The sequence below is a fragment of the Setaria viridis genome, chromosome 2, assembly GCF_005286985.2.
Source record: "Setaria viridis chromosome 2, Setaria_viridis_v4.0, whole genome shotgun sequence".
In the NCBI taxonomy this organism is placed as follows: domain Eukaryota; kingdom Viridiplantae; phylum Streptophyta; class Magnoliopsida; order Poales; family Poaceae; genus Setaria; species Setaria viridis.
The window spans coordinates 148,579-169,061 of NC_048264.2; the positions used below are offsets into that span (position 1 = coordinate 148,579).

General features: G+C 46.3%; 3 protein-coding genes across 3 annotated transcripts; 1 reads left to right on the forward strand and 2 right to left on the reverse strand.

Annotated features, from left to right (window-relative positions):
* Positions 1 to 71: 71 nt before the first annotated feature.
* On the reverse strand, positions 72 to 2,761 carry LOC117845124 (la-related protein 6C). Its single transcript, XM_034726044.2, has 9 exons — positions 2,210 to 2,761; positions 2,033 to 2,114; positions 1,865 to 1,959; positions 1,705 to 1,776; positions 1,540 to 1,619; positions 1,330 to 1,411; positions 1,148 to 1,195; positions 978 to 1,046; positions 72 to 895 (listed from the first exon to the last, which is right to left on the reverse strand). Exons 1-9 carry the CDS (start codon positions 2,606 to 2,608, stop codon positions 410 to 412), a joined length of 1,413 nt encoding a protein of 470 aa, XP_034581935.2. The 5' UTR covers positions 2,609 to 2,761; the 3' UTR covers positions 72 to 409.
* Positions 2,762 to 5,200: 2,439 nt separating this feature from the next.
* Positions 5,201 to 10,699, forward strand: LOC117845772 (glutamate receptor 3.4). The gene is made up of 3 exons (XM_034726838.2): positions 5,201 to 6,032; positions 7,647 to 9,293; positions 9,377 to 10,699. The coding sequence occupies exons 1-3, from the start codon at positions 5,783 to 5,785 to the stop codon at positions 10,294 to 10,296; spliced, it is 2,817 nt and encodes a 938-aa protein (XP_034582729.1). The 5' UTR covers positions 5,201 to 5,782; the 3' UTR covers positions 10,297 to 10,699.
* A 265-nt stretch (positions 10,700 to 10,964) lies between these two features.
* Positions 10,965 to 14,184, reverse strand: LOC117846322 (DDRGK domain-containing protein 1). The gene is made up of 7 exons (XM_034727468.2): positions 13,855 to 14,184; positions 13,651 to 13,751; positions 12,944 to 13,045; positions 12,692 to 12,853; positions 12,249 to 12,305; positions 11,578 to 11,614; positions 10,965 to 11,379 (listed from the first exon to the last, which is right to left on the reverse strand). The coding sequence occupies exons 1-7, from the start codon at positions 14,081 to 14,083 to the stop codon at positions 11,165 to 11,167; spliced, it is 903 nt and encodes a 300-aa protein (XP_034583359.1). The 5' UTR covers positions 14,084 to 14,184; the 3' UTR covers positions 10,965 to 11,164.
* Positions 14,185 to 20,483: the final 6,299 nt, after the last annotated feature.

The following is a 20,483-nucleotide window of genomic DNA, read 5'->3' on the forward strand; positions in this document are numbered from 1 at the left end:
TCTCTCTCGTGTCTCCGCTTTGCCTTTCTGCGCGAGGAACAAGAAGAAGGAAGGCACGAGGGGTGGGCCCAGGCGTCAGTGTGTGTTTTGGCCGTGTGCGCTTGGGGCGTATCATTTTTTAACTGGATGCCGCGTCAGCGGATTGCGTTTGGCCGGCCGGTGGTGGGTCCGTCCCAGACGACGGACACGTCGGCAGTCGCCTCCTCCACGTGGTGCTGATACGTGCCGCTGCTAGCAGCTTCCACCACCTCCCAACTTTATTTATTTATTTATTTATTTATTATTCAAGGTAATAATAACCTTAAAAGAACAAGAAGAAAAGAAAAAAGTGTATCTGCGGAGAGATACAGAGTTGGTGAATGAAACGCAAGCACCACTATACGTAGGAAGTAATAAATTAAATAATAAATTAAACGAGGACGGGAGCAGGAGGGGTGGTGGGAGCCGCGACCGGGCGGGGTGCCGCCGGAGACGACGGTGGCTTGCCCCGGCCCATGGTGAAGCCGCGCGTGCCGTCGGGCATCCTGGGGCCCTGCGGAGGCTGCCTGGGGCTGAAGGGGCACTGCTGCTGCTTGTGCTGCTGCCTGGGGCTGGACGCCGCCGGGCACTTGGCACGGGGGCTGGACGACGATGCTGGTGGCGGGTCGAAATGCCCAGCCATGCCGGCGGGAGCAGACTGCGGGCTGTGCGGCGGCGCCGTCACGTGCAGCTTCCCTCGCCCTCTCGCCCCCCACCCTCCTTTCTGATGCTGCTGCTCATCCTGCTGGTGGTGGTGAGCTGCTGCCTCCGGCGAGTGGTCCGGCGTCTCGGATGACATCTGCGAGTGCGGCGAGTCATCGTCGGACCCCACAAAGTGGTCGAAGTCTGGGCGCTTCAGCCGCATCACTGACTTGGGCTGCAACCATCACAGCACATGATGTAAGTGATTGCCTGCAGTCTGAGCACATGATGTAACTGAAGACAATCTGAAGGCTCACCGAGCGCCTGAGCACTGTGCGCACACGGAGGCCTTTCCTCCAGTTCCGCTCATCGTTCAGCTTCTCCACCTGACACACACCAGATTGCAGATGAATCAATACAAGAGCCTCTGAAATTTGCATTCCTGGTGAAGATGGCAGCAAAATGCTGAGCCATAGCTACAACTCACTGCTTTCTCAGCTTGCTGCGAGGTCTCGTACTCCACGAGTGCGTGCATCTGTGAGTTTGAGGACAATAAAACAGACAAGCAAGGGAAAAAGAGTGTCAAATCTTCTTCTAGATGCCTAACCTAAGGAATACTTATATGCCTATAGTACGTGTTCTCATCTCTGAACCCACTGCACACAATACCTTGTTGCTCACAAGCGTGTCCGACTTGGAAGCCCTTGCCGTGCTAGGCTCTTGTGGATGGCAAATCTTGATGTTCTTCACACTGAACACGTACGACAGCAGGTGTAATGTTAGTCGATGCATGTTTGTATTACTGTATTCAATCAAGGCCCACATGTGCTTCAGACTGCAGTGTGAGAGATTGCTTTGTGTGACAACGAACTAACTGACCTTCCGACAACACCAAAGATCTTCTCGAGGCTGTTTCTTGAGGAGTCCTCCGGCAGATTCTCTGCTATGATCATGCGAGACTGCAGGGCCATGCGTTTGCATCAGTTCAGTTGTGGCCGCCGACTAGAAAGTAGTATGCACAAGAGCAGAGATCGACGTACGTACCTGAAGTTCTTCCTTGTGTTTCTCAGTGAGTGGCTGCCTGCGCCGGACTTTCTTGCCGTCATCGCTGACAATCTGCAGGATCGGAGGAACAACATCATCTCGTCTGTTGCTGCAGCTACTAGATAGCAAAGGTACGTGTACGTGTAGGTTGCGTTCTTACAAGCTTTGTGGAGGTGCGAAGAGCCTTCACCAGCATCTGGTTGGTTGCCCCAAGAGACTTGATCTTCTTCCAGGACGCAACCACCGACAAGGGAACTGATGACAGGGACGCAGAGGAGAGATTACTCTGAGCCTCTGCTGTACGTATCCTAAACAATTAATTAATTACCGTAGCCTTCTGTGTCTTTGTTCATAATCTTGAGCAAGAACTCGTTTGCCACCAGATTGATGTCGCTGAACTGGTACTCCACCTGTTTGTTGTACATGGTTTGTCCAGATCAAAGACACTCCACGCATGCACCAGAAGGTGGATTATGAGGCCAACACAGCACACAGAAAGACAGACCTGCTTGACAATCTTCTGCGTGACGTCGGCGGTGGCGCCTGTCGTCCCCTTGGCCTGCGCGCTGTTGCCCCCGGCGGCGGCCGCGGCGCCGAACTTGGCGTGCGCGAAGTCGGGCATGAAGAAGACGGGCTCGTGGTCGTGGAAGAAGCTCCAGTCGGCGGGGCCCAGGCCGGCCTGCATCTGCATGAAGGGCGAGTAGTAGCCGCCCGCCGGCGCTGACATGGGGCTCGCCATGGGGCTGGCGGCGGCGGGCGACATGGGCACGAACTCCGGCGCGTGCACGTTGAACTTGAACGGCGTCGCCGGCGCTGACACTACCGCCAGTGGTCTCGTCTCAGCGCCGTCTTCCTCGGAATTGGTGGCGGCGGCGGTGCACTTGTCGCTGCTCTCCTGCGCCATGGTGTGCAGATGGCGGCGACGGCGAAGAGATCGATCGATCGGCGTGCAGGGGTTGGGGAAGCCGCCTATATATACATGGGCAGGCTCGCCGGAGACACCACTCGTTGCGATGCGACGACGCTGGGAGAGAGAGAAAGAGTTTGTGAAGCGAGAGCGTTTTCCTCGCATGCATGTCATGTTAGGCACGGAAGACCGTTGACCGCGCGCCACCTTACATGTAGGCCCAACGAGGGATCCTGCTTACATCTAGGCTGTCTACTGCATCCTCTACAATTTAATTAATTTTCTTTTCCAGCTGGACCGTCTGTATGTACTGTACTTGATTATATTCATTGAGAAACAGAGCAGGATCTTAATTAAAATAAAAAAGGCATAGCTTGGCGGGTTTTTTAAGTTGGTCCTAGACTTTGTACGTTGTAAGGAGCTTATACAAGGAAGGCTACCACTAGAATATGCCCGAATCAACTAGGGTTTGAGTCATTGTCTTTGGATATATCATATATAGGGGAATTTTCTTATTTTCAACCGAGAAAACTTGTTCTATCTATGGCATGTGGGACTCCCCTATGATCACTGATAGTGGCATATAAGGGATTTCGAGTTTAACCAGTGGCTGAGAAATTATTCCTTATGTACGATGATGATCCCCTCACAAAAATACCATAGGAAGCGAGGATCACATTTTTTTTTGCAACAGTCTGATATTTTTCTAAAAAAACTCTCTAGCTCATCTAATACATTCGGAGCGAATTGGAATAGTCGGAGCTAGAGGGTGATCCGGGTGGGTCACGTACCACCCCTAGAAATTTAGCCCCAGCAATTACCCCTGTTCAGATCAATAAAAAAAACATCACCACTCGCACTCCTTCGAGGGTGTTTGGATAGCAGGGGCTAAACTTTAGCTCTGTCACATCGGATGTTCGGATGCTAATTAGGAGGACTAAACATGAGCTAATTACAAAACTAATAGCAGAACCCCTTGGCTAAATCTCGAGACGAATCTATTAAGCCTAATTAATCCACCATTAGCGAATGGTTACTGTAGCACCACATTGTCAAATCATAGACTAATTAGGCTTAATAGATTTGTCTCGCGATTTAGTCTAGGGGTTGTGCAATTAATTTTGTAATTAGTCTATATTTAATAATCCTAATTAGTGTCAAATATCCGATGTGACAGGGAAGTTTAGCTCATGTCTTCCAAACACCCCCGCATCGTTCTGCATCGGCACGTCACCTTCAGCATCGGACTTTGGGAAGTTGGACCAGTTAGGATGAACTCCTAGCTACGCCACTGAACTGGAAGACAAAAGGCATGAGCTATAGCACATGCATTGGGCTAATAAAATGTCCGGGAACATAAAAAATCCACATAAATTTCCCAACTTACCTTTGACAAGGAAAGGAAGAAAACATGGGTTATATGTAGATCAGCCTCTGGCCCAAAACATAAGCTATGCAGCATGCAGAGATAAAGTTCATCACGATCTTCCGTACGTCTTTCCTTTTCGTTTATTTTGACAATGCGAGTGATCACCTGATAAGACTTGACCTGTGCTATCTCTCAGCAGCAATACTGCACTAGCTACCACCCGTGTTACTGTTAGAGCGAGGTGTAACCCCCAAAACGATAAGAGTATGCTATACTTTATCATGCGTGCGCGTGTGTCCTCAATTAAGTAAGCCAAGTAGCTTGGCAACTTGTTCAATTGTGAAGAGCAACAATTGTAATTGTGTTGACAAAGCAAGATTATCTATCAAGAATTTGCAGCAGGATATTAGTTGTATATCGTTTCACATCTTATTTGTTGATTTTAGGTCCTGTTTAGTTGCCAGATTTTGGACAACCAAAATCACTGTGCCAGCACCGTAGCATATTGTAGCGTTTCGTTTGTATTTGTGAATTATTGTCCAAATATTGACTAATTAGACTCAAAAGATTCGTCTCGCAAAGTACAACCAAACTGTGCAATTAGTTTTTGATTTCGGTACTCCATGCATGTACCGTAAGTTTGATGTGATGGGGAATCTTCTAAACAAGGCCTTACTCAGTAAAGAAACTGAAGAGCAAATATAATTGTGTCGACGAAGCCTGTAGGTACCGTTATCAAATAACGCATGCCACCCATAGTACATGCCCAACACCGAGTTGACTTGACTTTGCAAAGAAAATATTGATGTTTCCCTCTTCAGTTATGATGATTGAAATACAGTCCTACTGATTGACGACTTGTAACAAGATCTACCTAACCTGACCCATCAGGATCCAAATTTATAAGGTTTTCTGGTTTTTCTTCTTTTTTTTTCGTTTTGTTTGGATCACTGCATGCCTGTGAAGAACTGGAGATCTAGGAAACACTTGATGGTTTGTATCTTACGTGTGTTTATGCGAGACCAAGATTGTGTTCCTTGCTTCCATCCAAAGCCATAGCGTACAGTGGTGGAGATGCTGAAGCTATTTTATCTATGCTGCTTTGGGCTTTGGCAGTAGCAGCAGTGCAGCAAAGCAAGCAGTTGATTCTTCTGAATCTCTAATATGAAAATGATTCCAAGGCAGCCACGTTTTGCTCGACATGAAAATGATATCGCGATAGCTGCTGTCTGGTGCGGTCTGGTGTCTGGTCCATCCATCGGCCGCATCCCCGGCCGCCCAGACCCAGTAGTTCCTCTCCTTGCTCTGCTCGGCAGCGGCCTCTCCTCACCCTGTGGCTGTGGCGTGCAAGTGGAGGACTGGAGCCTGGAGGTGGAGCCGAAGCGAATCGAATCTTTCTTCTTTTCTTTCCTGGCACACCGGCATACATACAAGAACATTTGCTCCTTGTCTGTTCAGTTCATCCCCCTGCTTCCCCCGCCGGCCCATCTTCTCCCCTTCACTGGTCAGCTGTTCAGAGAGAGTCTATTTGCAATCTTGATCCTCAATTCTCGACGCCTTGTTCAGTTCCTTCTTGCTGTTGCGGCTTCGCTGTGGCTTGCCCTGCCCCCAAGTTAGTTTCTTCTCTTTCTTTTGTCGGTGCTCGCCTGTCTGTTTCTTTCTTCCTTCTCCCAACCCATCGCGGTCGCCATGTCCCGAGTTCCTTCCTTTCCTGCGCCTGGAACGTCTGGGGCTGAAGCTTCTTGAGGACCCACCCTATCCTACCGCCGGCTCCTCTTGAGCTGCTTAGCAGAGCAGAGCAGATGGGTATGGCTCTGCTCCTCCGCGTGGTCTGCCTCTGCAGCGCCCTCGCAGTGGCCCTGCCGGCGCGGCCGCCCAGCGTCACCATCGGCGCCCTCTTCACCTTCGACTCCGTCATCGGCAGCTCCGCCGCCACCGCCATCCAGCTCGCCGTCGACGACATCAACCGCGACGCCACCGTGCTCAGGGGCACCAACCTCACCGTGCTCATGCAGGACACCATGTGCAGCGGATTCGTCGGCACCATCCGAGGTACCACTACTAACATCTCATCTCGTCTCCTCCAATTGATTGCTACTACCTGCTCAGTGCTCAGTTTTAACTTCCCTCCTCGTGTTGATCATCATTTTGTCGAGTGGTGGTTGGCCTGTCCTTCAATTAGAGTGGGACTGCATACTGCACACCATGTCTGTGTCTCCATTGGGCGATCTCCCTTTCACTCTCTGTCATCTCGTTGCTCTTATTGGGCTCTTAGCCCTGATTGTTCTTTTCTTCTTCTCCTTCTTCTGCTCGTCTTTTCCAGGTAAACGGCTTGCCGCATACCAACCAGCTAGTAATAGTCAAACTCCATGCGTTACACGCCTTCACTTCCCAATCTCATGAGCAGGGATTAGCAGCTGCCCAATGATTCCTTCCTTCCTCTGAAGTCGACCTCTGAAAGTGTGAATAGTTCAGTGCAACTGTCCAAATATTCTAGCGAGATGCAGTAGGCTAACGTACAAGTGTGCAAATATCAATTTTCATAACATGTGGATGATGAGGTCATGCTTCAAATAGCAGCAATGTGATTGGCCAAATACATGTGGACCCCCAATATTTCTTTGTTATTGTTTTCAGCTGACAAGTTTCATATTTGAAATGGGATGAAAAAACTGTTAAAAAACAATGTCCATTGTAGGATTTCGAACACTAGTTTCTGTATGTGAGAACCACCCAGCTATTTAATTAGGAGTATATATTTGTTACTTAAAAATTAAAATCATTTATCATACTATAGGCAAAACTTATAATTTATAAATTCCTTTTGTACTAAACTATTAGGACAACATAACTGCTACAATTTATAAAAACAATGCATGATTTATTTTTATTGATGAAACGGTCCTAATTAATTGGTAAAAGTCTAAATTACTCCCCTAAAGTATAACTAAAGTCTGGATAACCCCCTCTAAAGTATTTATTGGTTCAATTTACCTCCTAAACTATGCTATTTGGTTCAATTTACCCTTTACACAATTTGTCCTTTTTGCAAGTGGAGTCTTAAGTTCAAATTTTGCAAGATGATAATAGACATGATAAGACATGTTAGAAAATTATATCATGAAATTTTTATCATTATTTTGATAGGGTAGGATATTTAATAATAAAATTATCCTTGAGATACAAAATTATGTAAAAAATAATGAAGAAAAAATCATAAGATATTTTTCATATAGATTATGATGTCCACTACCACCATGCAAAGTCTCAAATTAAAATTCAACTTGTGTATGGAGAACAAAAGGACAAATTGTATTATAGGTTAAGTTGAACCAAATATTATAGTTTAGGGGTAAATTGAATCAAAACATAGTTTAGGGTTGGACTTTTGTTATACTTGAGGAAGTAATTTGGACTTTTCCCAAATTAATTTGCACAAACAAGCATATGGCTAATCAGGCAATGAATCAACTGGTTGCACCTATTGTGTGCGTGTCAATTAAACTAGGTTTTGGTCACGTCAACCAAAAAAAAGAAAAGAAAGAAAGAGAGGAGATGAGCCAGCCTGACTGTCCAATAGAGTACTAGTTAACTGATTGATTGCAACTGCACGCTGCCTGCTAGTCAACTGCCATGGATGAGTGATGAGTGGAGTGCTGCATGCAGCTCTGGAGCTGATGGAGAAGCAGGTTGTGGCCGTGGTGGGCCCGCAGTCGTCTGGCATCGCCCACGTGGTGTCCCACGCGGCGAACCAGCTGCGCGTGCCGCTGGTGTCCTTCGCCGCCCAAGACCCGGCGCTGGCGTCGACGCAGTACCCCTACTTCGTCCGCGCCGCGCACGACGACGCCTTCCAGATGGCCGCCGTCGCCGACATCGTCGCCCACTTCGGCTGGCGCGAGGTCACCGCCGTCTACGTCGACAACGACTACGGCCGCGGCGGCGTCGACGCGCTGGGCGACGCCCTCCAGGACGTGCGCGCCAGGATAACCTGCAAGGCCGCGTTCCCGCCCGGCGCCGACCGCGCCGCGCTCGCCGACGTCCTCCTGCGGGCCAACATGATGGAGTCGCGCGTCTTCGTCGTCCACGCCAGCCCGGACTCCGGTGTCGACGACGTCTTCGCCGTCGCGCACACGCTCAACATGATGGGCAGCGGCTACGTCTGGATCGCCACCGAGTGGCTCGCCGCCGCCATCGACTCCTCCTCGTCGTCGTCGAGAGCACCAAGAGGAATGATGGGCCTCATACAGGGCGTGCTGACGCTGCGGCAGTACACCCCGGAGTCGGACGCCAAGCGGTCTCTCGAGACGAGGTTCGCCGCCGCCAGCCGAAGCAGGAGCATGAACGCCTACGGGCTCTTCGCCTACGACTCGGTGTGGATGGTGGCGCGCGCCATCGACGCGTTCCTGGGCGACGGCGGCAACATCTCCTTCTCCGCCGACCCCACCATCCGCGACGACAACGGGAGCGCGCTGCGCCTCAGCTCGCTCCGGGTGTTCGACCAGGGTGAGCAGCTGCTGCGCAAGGTCATGCTCGCCAACTTCACCGGCGTCACCGGGGAGGTGCGGTTCGACGACGGCGACAGGAGGGCCCTCGTCGGCGCGGCCTACGAGGTCCTCAACGTCGGCGGCACGGGCGTGCGGCGGGTCGGCTACTGGTCCAACCACACCCGCCAGCTGTCGGTCGCCGCGCCGCCCAACAACGGCAGCAACCAAAAGCTGTACAGCGTGATCTGGCCGGGGGACACGACGGCGACGCCGCGCGGGTGGGTGTTCCCCAACAACGGCCGGCCTCTGCGGATCGGCGTGCCGTACCGGACGACGTACAAGCAGTTCGTGTCCAGGGACTCGTCGGGGGGCCCCGACGGCGTGAGCGGCTACTGCGTCGACGTGTTCAAGGCGGCCGTGGAGCTGCTCCCCTACCCGGTGCCCGTGTCCTTCGTCCTCTTCGGCGACGGCGTCAAGAACCCGAGCTACGGCGAGCTGGTGCAGCGGGTGGCCGATGGATTCTTCGACGCGGCGGTGGGCGACATCTCGATCGTGACGAACCGGACGCGCGTGGTGGACTTCACGCAGCCGTACGTGGAGTCCGGGCTGGTGATCGTGTCGCCGGTGAAGGCCAAGAGCTCCAACGAGTGGGCCTTCCTCAAGCCCTTCACGCCGGGGATGTGGGCCATCACCGCCGGCTTCTTCCTGTTCGTCGGCGCCGTGGTGTGGATCCTGGAGCACCGCTTCAACCCGGAGTTCAGGGGGTCGCCGAGGAAGCAGATGGTCACAATCTTCTGGTTCAGCTTCTCCACAATGTTCTTCGCGCACAGTGAGTTGAGCTGCTTGTTTAATTGATCAGAATTGATGAATTGCTGCTCTGAATAACTGCAAAAACAAACTGAAAATATGCAGGAGAGAACACTGTGAGCACCCTTGGTCGCTTCGTCCTCCTCATCTGGCTGTTCGTGGTGCTCATCATCAACTCGAGCTACACTGCGAGCCTGACGTCGATCCTGACGGTGCAGCAGCTGTCGACGGGGATCCAGGGCCTGGACAGCCTGCTCTCCAGCAACGACCCCATCGGGTACCAGGTCGGCTCCTTCGCCCGCAGCTACATGATGGAGGAGCTTGGCGTGCCCGCCTCCCGCCTCCGCGAGCTCGCCATCGACCAGTACGCCGACAGCCTCCAGCGCGGCCCCGGCAACGGCGGCGTGGCCGCCATCGTCGACGAGCTGCCCTACGTGGAGCTCTTCCTGTCGACCAACTGCCAATTCAGGACGGTGGGGCAGGAGTTCACCAAGAGCGGGTGGGGGTTCGCCTTCCAGCGGGACTCCCCCCTGGCGGTGGATCTGTCGACGGCCATCCTGACGCTGTCGGAGAACGGCGACCTGCAGCGCATCCACGACAAGTGGCTGAACCCGGGGACGTGCGACTCGCAGAGCGCCGACGTGGGCTCCGCCGACCGCCTGAACCTCAACAGCTTCTGGGGTCTCTTCCTCATCTGCGGCGTCGCCTGCTTCATCGCCCTGCTCATCTACTTCGCCAGGATACTCTGCCAGTTCTGCGAGTACCACGACGGCAGCAATAATAATACCAACGCCGACGACAGCGGCGACATTATGGACCCCGAGAGCGAGAGGAGCGTGCGGCGGCCGGCGAGGCTGAGCAGCATCCGCGACCTCATGTCGTTCGTGGACATGAAGGAGGCGGAGGTGAAGAGGGCCATCCGGAGCAGGTCCAGAGAGAGGCGGCTCGACAGGTCCATGGGCGCCAGCTCCGTCTCGGAAGGGCCTTCCTTGTCGCGGCCGTCGTCCATAATGTCGCCGGTGTAAGCATGTGTCTTTCTTGTCGCGCCGGTCCGTTCATGGTACTGACTTAGGCTTGCAAGTCAGCGAGGCTGAAGATAGATAGATCACTTACTACTACTACTACTACTAGGTGTAGTCGCGTAGATGAGAAGGAGGTAGCTAGATTACTTGTGTGGAGATACGATGCATGCATTTCGTCCAACACCTTGCGTGCGGCCTTCTTTGCACAAAATAGCATTACGTTCCTGAATCCTGATGCTGTGATGTGCACAGGATCACCTTCTTGACTGCTCATCCATATATCCACCTTTCCATTTTCAGTGCATATGTAACATATACATGCTAATATGATGACCTCATGAAGTGAAATGGAATTGTCTCAAAAGACTTGGGCCTTGTTTAGTTGGCCAAATTTGGAGATGCAAAATTACTGTGCTGGCACTGTAGCACACTGTAGCGTTTTGTTTGTATTTGTGAATTATTGTCCAAACATTGACTAATTAGGCTCAAAAGATTCGTCTCGCAAAGTACAACAAAACTGTGCAATTAGTTTTTAATTTCATCTACATCTACATTTAGTACTCCATGCATGTACCGCAAGTTTGATGTGATGGGGAATCTTCTTTTTGCATAGTGCTAAAGTTGGAAGTTGGGGGTGAAGTAAACAAGGGCTTGATAACACCAGGTTCAGATGGCTTGCAACAAACCTCCTTCAGCACTAGTCATGATATTCGGCATGTCAGCACAAGTATCAATGTATTATATACCACTATATATGACCAGTGGCTTGCTTAACACACCTTCTCAAATATCCAACTCAACCCATGTTAACGCAGCTTTGAAATCAATACAAACATCTCTGAGCACCTAAACACGCCACGCTAACGCGCTCTCATGGCTCCGTCTCTGCTGCAGCGCTGTCATCTTGATGGCTCTCCTCCTCGTACTGGGCCTTTGGCTCCAAATCTATAAATTGGTTCGAGTTGTTGGCCAGATGCGATATGCTCACTCTCCCCTGTTTCCTGATGTACTCTGCAACAGCCTTCATCTCCTCAGTGGATATGTAGATGAACTTCCCACGGTCATCCATCACACCAGATAGCCTATCTGTTCAATTTTAAACAAAAAAAAACTTATATCAGACTAAATAATGCCGAGGGCTTCAGTGGCAGGCTAAGTTTCTCACACATGCCAGAGTATGTAGCTCAGAAAGCATCTAGATAGCATTCGGCCTACACTCAGGCTGACTCATAGTCACCAATCGAAAGAGGACCAGAGTAACAAAGTTATACAAGAGTCACATACCCATGCTTTCCAGAGTCACGATTCGGTTGATGCAGTCCTGCAAAATAGTGTAGCGTACTGCTGAGAAGCAAGCCGAAACAATGACTACATAGCTATAGAATGCCAGTACATAACGAATCAAACAATACAACACCACGGAACAATTCCCACAACAATGGCTGATGGCTATTCAAGTTCACATCTACTTGACTCATGTGATGGTTTGATTACTTGTCATTTCTAATGGTACTGAATGTGCATGAAACACGACTCTGGAACATTATTTGACTGGGACTTCAGTGAGAAACCATGTCAGCCTCATGCAGCAGTGATCTGAGAGGATGAGGAAGAACAGGTTCAGGAAATTATCATTTCACAGTTCCAAACAATGTCAACAAGCTTAAAATGCTTGTCCTAAAAACAAATATGACATACTCAGAATAAAAACTACATATCATTTCGCATTTTAAATTAACTAAATATGTATCAGATAAATGAAAAGTTAATGGCTTGAGGCAATGCCAGTTTAACATTGCAAAAGCAGAGTAGAAAAAAGGGTATCAAATGTAAGTTGTCAACACCTATCTAATGGATTTTATCATTATTTCTATTTTTGACCCTGATAGCGCATTGGAAGTTAATTAAGTTATTCATAACAAGACTCAAGCCTCTAATGCATAGACTTTAAGTACCTGGGTTCGCATCCTGAACTCTGCCGCCAGGTCCTCTAGGGGAACACACTTCTGCTTCTGGAAATTATAGGGGAAAAATAATAACAAAGTTTGTCAGTTTACATAGCTAACCATATTATACTAAATAGGCAACTAGCATAATCAAGATCATGGTAGCACAATACTGCATTCTTCAAAACACTATTTAGCAAACTAGGGTAAAATGCAGTAAGGTAACTTCTCATTATAAATTTGACAGACTTCAATGTAAAACGAGATGCAGGGGTAGCTGTGTGCAGAATAGAGGGCAAACAAAGCATAAATTATTTACATGGACAGAGAACTACCATGGTTCATTGGGAAGGAGATTTTTTTTCTCTCTGTCAAATTCAACAATAAGGTAGAATCTTAAAGTTGCAGTCATGAGGGCATAATCCAAGGCACTTGTTTCATAAACAGTGTACCTTGATGTGTTCCACAAAGTTGTGGAGCAAACCCTGACCATCATCTTGTGTCTCACTCTCTGTTGTACCTTCAGCATCAACAGAAAAGGCCCCTTTCCATTTCTCAAACTCTAGAGCAGCAGCCTCCTCCTCCTTTGCTTTCCGTGCTCTAGCTTCTTCTTCCTAGATCAATTAATTAGGTACTTAGCATCAGAGTTCAAAACATGACAGCAAAAACGAACAGAAAGTATTGGCAGCTATAGAATATCTAACCAGTTGTCTCTCTTGTGCCTCGCGCTCCTCATCCTTCCTCCTCCTCATTTCCTCATACCGGTCTTGTTTATTCCTCCTTGAATCCCGTGCAGCTTCTTCAGCCTTGCAAGCAAAGAGTTTTGTTCATGCAATTTTGTTGGGTATTTTTTGTTCATATAAGAGGGATCAGGACATGTAATTGTAGTTTGCTTCCACATTCCGTTTTGACATCAACATCAAACTGGCAATCACATTTGCACATAGGAAACCCAACTTGCAATCCCCAAACCATTTTACAAGAATCAATAATGGTAAGATGACTTGTGCCAGGCACCGAATGCGTAAACCATGAAAAAAAAATGTACATGCCATAAATAAATAAACTGAATGCACATTGCAATATGCTGAAATACACATACTAGATGAGCTAAATCTGCTCATGCAGCTGAAATTGCGGCAGAGACACCAATGATGGGAACACAATTCAATAATATGTAGCTTGCAAGTATAAACAGTAATTGAATGATGTGGCAATTCAATTCATAGTTTCCTCTTGTAGTTGATTTGTTTCTTTCTCCCTCTCTTTTCTAATTATCGCCGTCTCTTACCATCTTAACCATGTCTTGTAAATTTTAATGTGTACATGTTTTTGTTATTGAAATAAAGTTCAGGCAACTCAAGGGTTGCCGTAGTTTCTCTAAAAAAAAAATGCGGCAGGACATGCCAACCTCACGCTGCGCCTGTCGCTCTTGCCTTTTCTTCTCCTTCTTGGAGGATCTAGGGGCGTCCGGGACCTCCTCGTCTTCCTCCTCCGCATCGTCCTCTGCAACTGCGCAGCCGAGAACCGAGCCTAGGGTTAGGACGCAATTAGGGGGGGGGGGGGGGGGGGGGGGGGGGGGGGGGGGGGACAGGGTTTTTCGCTGTTCTGGTACCATCACGGCTGGTTGATGCTCCAGCAGCCCCCGGCCTCCGACGCATGCGGCGCGCGGCGCCGCGACCGTGTAGCACCTGGTCCTCCTGGAGGGGTTGGGGCGGGAGGCGGTGGTTGTCAGTGGCGGCGGTGGCATCGGAGCGGCGGCGCCACAATAGGAGGGGGAAGATGCCGAAGACCAGGAGCATGCAGAGCACGGCGCCCAAGACGCCGCCCCCGCCGGCGTCCATCTTCCCGGTCGCCGGCGATCTCGCTTACCAAACCCTCGATTTGGGTTCCGATCGAATCGATTGCTGCAATTGATTTTATTTTTTTTTGTGAGAGAGGAATCTGCCATCGATTTGTTATGGATAAAACACGCTCGGAATGTGGTCCGGCCCAGTTGTGTGTTTAGGAGGCCCAGGCCTGGCATTTCTTCCTTTTTGCCATGGTATATATGGCCCAGCTACGAGCCAACAAGGCCTATTGTTCGGCCCAGGAATGTCAAGATATATCTTCTATATTTGGTTTTTCAATGTTTTGAGCTTTCATTACTTTTTCTTGATCATATATTGTACTTATTTTATTTCCTGCTTGGTATTTTATTTAAGAGAAATATTTTAAACACGGCAAGGTGGTTTTTCCCTGAGAATCACTAGCGAGTGTTTTGACCTTTTTTGATCGATAAGTGATCGAGTGTTTTATACTTTATTGTAAGAATAGAGTTTTATCCCCTTTCCGCAATAAGTTTTCAAAAAGACCACCGGTTCTTTTGGATTTTTAATATGTAGTTTTCGATACGATTAAGCCCTCAAAGTTTTGGAATTCTTTGTCATTTGCCCTAGGGATCGTGTTTAGCTGATATGTTTATGGTTTTAGCTCTGTTTTAGTGAGTCTTGTGTTTATGTGATCGTACCGTATTTTAGCAATGATTTTGTTTGTTCTGTATATGTATATGATGATTGATATATTGTTTTTTGTTATATTTGTTTGCTTGTTGTATGATTGCCTTGGATACTTGTCGTGTGTAGAAGGAGAGTAGTGCGTGAACTTTCAAGAGCAAGAGTATGAAGATTATAAGCACCGTCAAATTTTTTTTTGAGAATGTGCATGATCACATATTTTATTTAAAAAAAGACTACAACAACGCAACTTCGAGGGAACTCTTGAAGTGTGCTATACAAGACAAGACCAACACCAAGGCCTTGTTTAGTTGGTGAATTTGGGAGGTGCCAAATTACTGTTACAGCACTGTAGCATACTGTAGCGTTTCGTTTGTATTTGTGAATTATTGTCCAAATATTGACTAATTAGGCTCAAAAGATTCGTCTCGCAAAGTACAACAAAACTGTGCAATTACTTTTTAATTTCATCTATATTTAGTACTCCATGCATGTACCGCAAGTTTGATGTGATGGGGAATCTTCTTTTTGCATAGTGTCAAAGTTGGAAGTTGGGAGTAACTAAACATGGCCCAAGGTAGAGTGACAAATGACCCAAGAAAGGAGCCCACTCAGCGCCATAACCAAACTACACAGCCAAGACAATGGAATCCGTGGGTTGAAACATCAAAAGTTTGACCATTTCTGCAATAACAGTAGATTTTGCATGCTGTGCCTAATATGATGGGTCCTAGTATTTGGATTAGAGTTGAGTTTGTGTTCCATGTGGAATGTGGCTGCAACTATTTTTTTCTCTAGAAACTCTCTTGCTAAAATAAAAAGATATAATGAGTACTTGAATAGACGAGGCAAATATATTAGTAAGTTAAAATTATATGAATTTTCTAGCAGATATGTAGAGATCCATCAAGTATAATACAAAATATGGAAAAAATAAAACAACTCTGTAAATTTTTAAAAAGAAATAATGTAATTAGTATCCCACCGTAGAGAAGGGTCACCAATTGGCACCCCTAACCGTGGCATAACACTGTTATAACTAACATTGGAGATCAACATTTGGTACCTGAATGAGGTATATATATGCATAACACTGTTGTCTTGAGTTATCACATTTTGGTACCCCTTCCAGATAACCATTAACAAATATCACAACAAATAATAAATGTGACGGATGAGCTGAGATCATGTTGGAGAAAAAAAATTAATGGATAAATCTGCCTAATAAGAGTGGGGTCGATCGAAGCTTAGGTACGAAATGATGGATGGAGCTAGGTAAGGTAGATAGCTAGAGTGTGGACAAGGGAGTTCCAGGCATTATCTCAAAGAATCAGCCTGCCTGCCTCTGCCTTAGAAATAAATCCTGATGCAATGGTGCTTTTTCTTTCTTTTCCATTTGACGTTTGATATATGGAATGGAGCTGAACCAATTGACGATGTTGAATATATATTGGATGATGGAGAGCGATGGATGGAGATATATATCCACCGATGGCGACAAATAAATTGATAAACACTATTAGAAAAATGATCTTTCGTCCACTCTCTCAGTACCGGTCACATTTTGACCCAGTCCAAATTTGAGACCTCCCAGAGGGTGGTGTTACGACCCGGTACTAAAAGGTCTAGAACTTTTAGTAACGGGTTGTAACACCACCCGGTAATAAAGGAGCACTTTTAGTACCGGGTCGTGTTATGACCCGGTACCAAAGATCTTCCACGTGTTATTTCAAAAGGAAAGCATATATACCTCCATCACATACACAACGTAGGTGGGATGGGATGAAAGGCTCGCGTAAGGCTTGAGGTCATGGGTTCGAACCTCACGGACCGCGTACCTTTAGTACCGACATAGCAATATTAGTTGTACAACCGGTACTAAAGAGATTTGGAACCGGTACTCAAAGCGGAATCACCAGCAGTGAAAGGCAAAAGCTGGATAGATCTGCAATTCCATCAGCTACAGTGCGGTGATACGGTACAACAGTCGTTTGATTCTTCGGTTCTCTTCCTTGAAAAGTAGTGTAGCTAGCGGCTAAAGTGACCTATCCAGCTGACGAATTTTTGCTGACTACAAGCAGCTAGCAGCAGCAGGGAAGAGACGAGAAATTAGCTCCTTTCTTTTTGAGAAATTGTCACCATCAAATTGGCCGGGTTATGAGAAAGTCTTTGACAAAAGTTGAGCTTAAAAAGTAATTCTTAATATGTTTCAGCACAAGGGTTTCTTCCTCAAATGGATTAGCTGTTGATGCGATTGGTACTGGGGCATCTATCTTTATTTGGTTGTTTCTAAGGGCAGCCACCACGGATGCATTTAGCTACCGTACCAGCAGTTCAATCAGGAGCTTGCTTCCCTGTGGCTGCATCATATCTTGCGTGTGCCGTGTGCATCCAGAACCCAGATTCTTGAATTACATGCTGCCCCTAGCTTACATCTGTCCACATATCTTGCTTGTCGGCATCTGTTTTTTTTTTTCCTCTTCTACCCTAACCCTCACTCACAATGTACTGAATGTGTCGTGCGCGCTAGCGCTAGATAGAAAAAGAAAAAGCTCAGGTCGGCAATTATTGCATGCTGTAGTTCCATAAAAAAAAAATCTGAATCGATCTGCAAGGAAGAGACCCTGTTGTGCATGTAATAATGCAAGGACGATCAGCTTATATAGATGTCGGCAAATGGATATCACTAGCCAGATAAATGTAGACGAAAGCTATGGGTGTGTGTGGTGTGACAATTATATTCCATTTTCGCAAAACTTGGCTTTTCCATTGTTGATCCGTCTGACGACCGACCTCCACCGGCCAGCCTTCCCATCAGATCAAGGTGCACAATTAAAATGATTCGTCCAGAGAGAGAGAAAAAGGTACCGTGGTAATAACGATATATAACTTTCAAAGATCAAGGTGCAGAATTAACAGTACATACTTCGTATGAAAATGGTAACTCTTGACGAGATGTCTGCATGATTGGCCATTTTCCCCATTATAAGTCATCTATGCGCAAACATCCTTTGCAAAGTCATTATGAATATGGTGCATAAAAATCGATGTGGGTTTATTAAGTCAAGGACAATTCAGTACTATTTAGCATGGACTTTTAAATGACTGCACTTATGTCATAAATCTAGAAAAGAGATTATCATTATAAAGCTAGACTTTGAAAAGGTATTTTACAAAATTGAACATGAAGCTATGCTAGAAATCATGAAGCATAAAGGCTTTGGGACAATGTGGCTGAATTTGATGCAGAAGAATTTTTGTTCAGGTACCTCCTCCATCTTGCTAAATGGAGTCCCACGAAAAAGGTTTAATTGTAGAAGAGGAGTTAGGCAAGGAGATCCCCTATCCCCTCTCCTTTTTGTTCTGACAGCTGATTTATTGCAATCCCTACTGAATAATGCAAAGAATCAGGGACATCTACAACTGCTAATTCCCCTTTCTTATAACCATGACTTCCCTATTTTACAGTATGCAGATGACACTTTGATCATAAAGGAAGGTTGCCCCTCTCAACTTCATCACCTAAAATCAATTCAACACTCTTTTGCCCTATCTATAGGCCTCAAAGTTAATTACAATAAGTACATGATGGTGCCCATCAATATTACAGAAGACAGGCTGCAAGTGCTTTCCTAGCTCTTTGGTTGTGAAGTTGGAAAACTACCATTCACATACTTGGGGTTGCCTATAGGACTCACAAAGCCCAAAGTAGAAGAATTTCTCCCAATAGTGTCCAGATGTGAAAAAAGGCTAGTCAGTACTTCCAATTTCCTTTATCAAGCATGACACCTTCAGTTAACTAATTCAATTTTTACTGCTCTGCCTATGTTTCATATGTGTACCTTCATGCTTCACAAGTCAATGTATAAGAGAATTGATAAATATAGGAAGCATTGCCTTTGGAGAGGTTCAAATATTAATAACAAAAAATCACCTAAAGCGGCCTAGGAAATGGTGAGCCTTCCAAAGAGGGAAGGGGGTTTGGGAGTTTTGAATCTCAAAACACAAAATGAAGACTTAATACTCAAATTCTTGCATAAGTTCTTTAACAGATTAGATATTCCTTGGGTGCATCTGTTATGGGAGAAATATTACTCTAATGAAAACTGTCAAGTCAGGTGAGGAAGGGCTCTTTCTGGTGGAAAGATGTTCTGAAGCTTTTGAATATATATAAGGGTTTTGCAACGGTTTCAGTCAATGATGGATGCACATGCTCTCTTTGGAATGATCTATGGAAAGATCACGTTCTAGCTCAAGTATATCCCAACCTCCTCTCCTTCACCAAAAGCAGGAAATTTCTATTCAGAAAGCTCAGGAAATAGTAGATGTTTAGCAATTGTTCCATCTTCCTCTTTCAACTCAAGCACTTGATCAACTAATGCATCTGGCTGCTAGTTTGGAGGATCTACTACTCAATAATGAACTAGATATATGGACATATATTTGGGGCAGCCCATATTATTTATCATCAAAAGCTTATTGTCAATTCACTGGTCATAGACAGGTACATCAGGTCTTTCAGTGGCTCTGGAAATCGCGTTGTCAGAATAAGCATAAAATATTTTTCTGGCTAGTTCTCAAGGACAGACTCAGCACAAGAAATGTTCTTAGAAGAAAAAATATGATCTTACCTTCATATGAGTGTGTACTCTATCAGCATGGAGGAGAGGAAACTCTATTCCACCTCCTACTTGGATGCCCTTTTGCTCAGGAATGTTGGATTCATGTAGGCCTGTTCCTTAATTTGTCTGATGAACCATATAAAATTCTAAACAAATGCAGAATTCAGTTGTAGGTTCAATTCTTCATGGAAGTTATAATTATTATGTGTTGGAGTATTTGGATGGCTAGAAATGACTGGATCTTCAAAGGGATCGCTCCTTCAGTTCAAGACTCTTTGTTTCGCTTTAAAACAATTTTTACTCATGTTATCCTTAGAGTAAAAGAGGACTGGAAACAACAGATATCTTCGTGGCTAGAGCAGACATTGTAATCTTTTTTTATCTTCTTCTGTTCTTTTTTGTTTCTTGATTTGGATTTGTACACTTGATCTTATTTTTTTAATTTCTATAATATATAACCAGCAGGGGAATCCCCCTTCTGTTTCTAAAAAAACATATATATGGACATACAGGTTTTAGACTCCTTCCTCCATAGTTCACCCCTGGGATTACCAAGCACTCCATGAAAAAGGGTTAATATACCACTTTATAAATTGATAATATAAGCAATGGCTGAGTACCAAAAATTATTAGTTCTCATGATGTGTTAATTAGCACCTCTGTAATTAATATACCCAAGTGGCAATTGTGTGATGCATTGTAGGACATCTCTATATCTGGGAAAACTTGTATCTGTGCCTTTTTCTCGTTAAGGGCATGCATATTTTTTAGCTAGAGAGATGATGAGATGTGCTCCATAGGCATCCACTTGTTTAGTCGGCCCGCTCTATCTCATCAGTTGCTTTTGAATGATTGGTAAAAGTGGAGTGCGACTGAGATCTTTTGCACTCCAGCCAGGCATCACATCTTGTACAATTGTCGGCAGGAGGCGCGCCATCTTCTACATAATCGTTCTGTCTCACTCGTTCCCACCGAGGAGTTATATTCTGCAGTGTCCGGGTTAGCATATATTTCAAATAATTTGCGTGTGAACACGTGCAAGTCTCCATCCAGGTGTTTTAGCTTTTTCAGTCCACCTAGATAGCAAAAACTGTGTATTCAGACAAGCTAAAAGGGACGTGCAATTT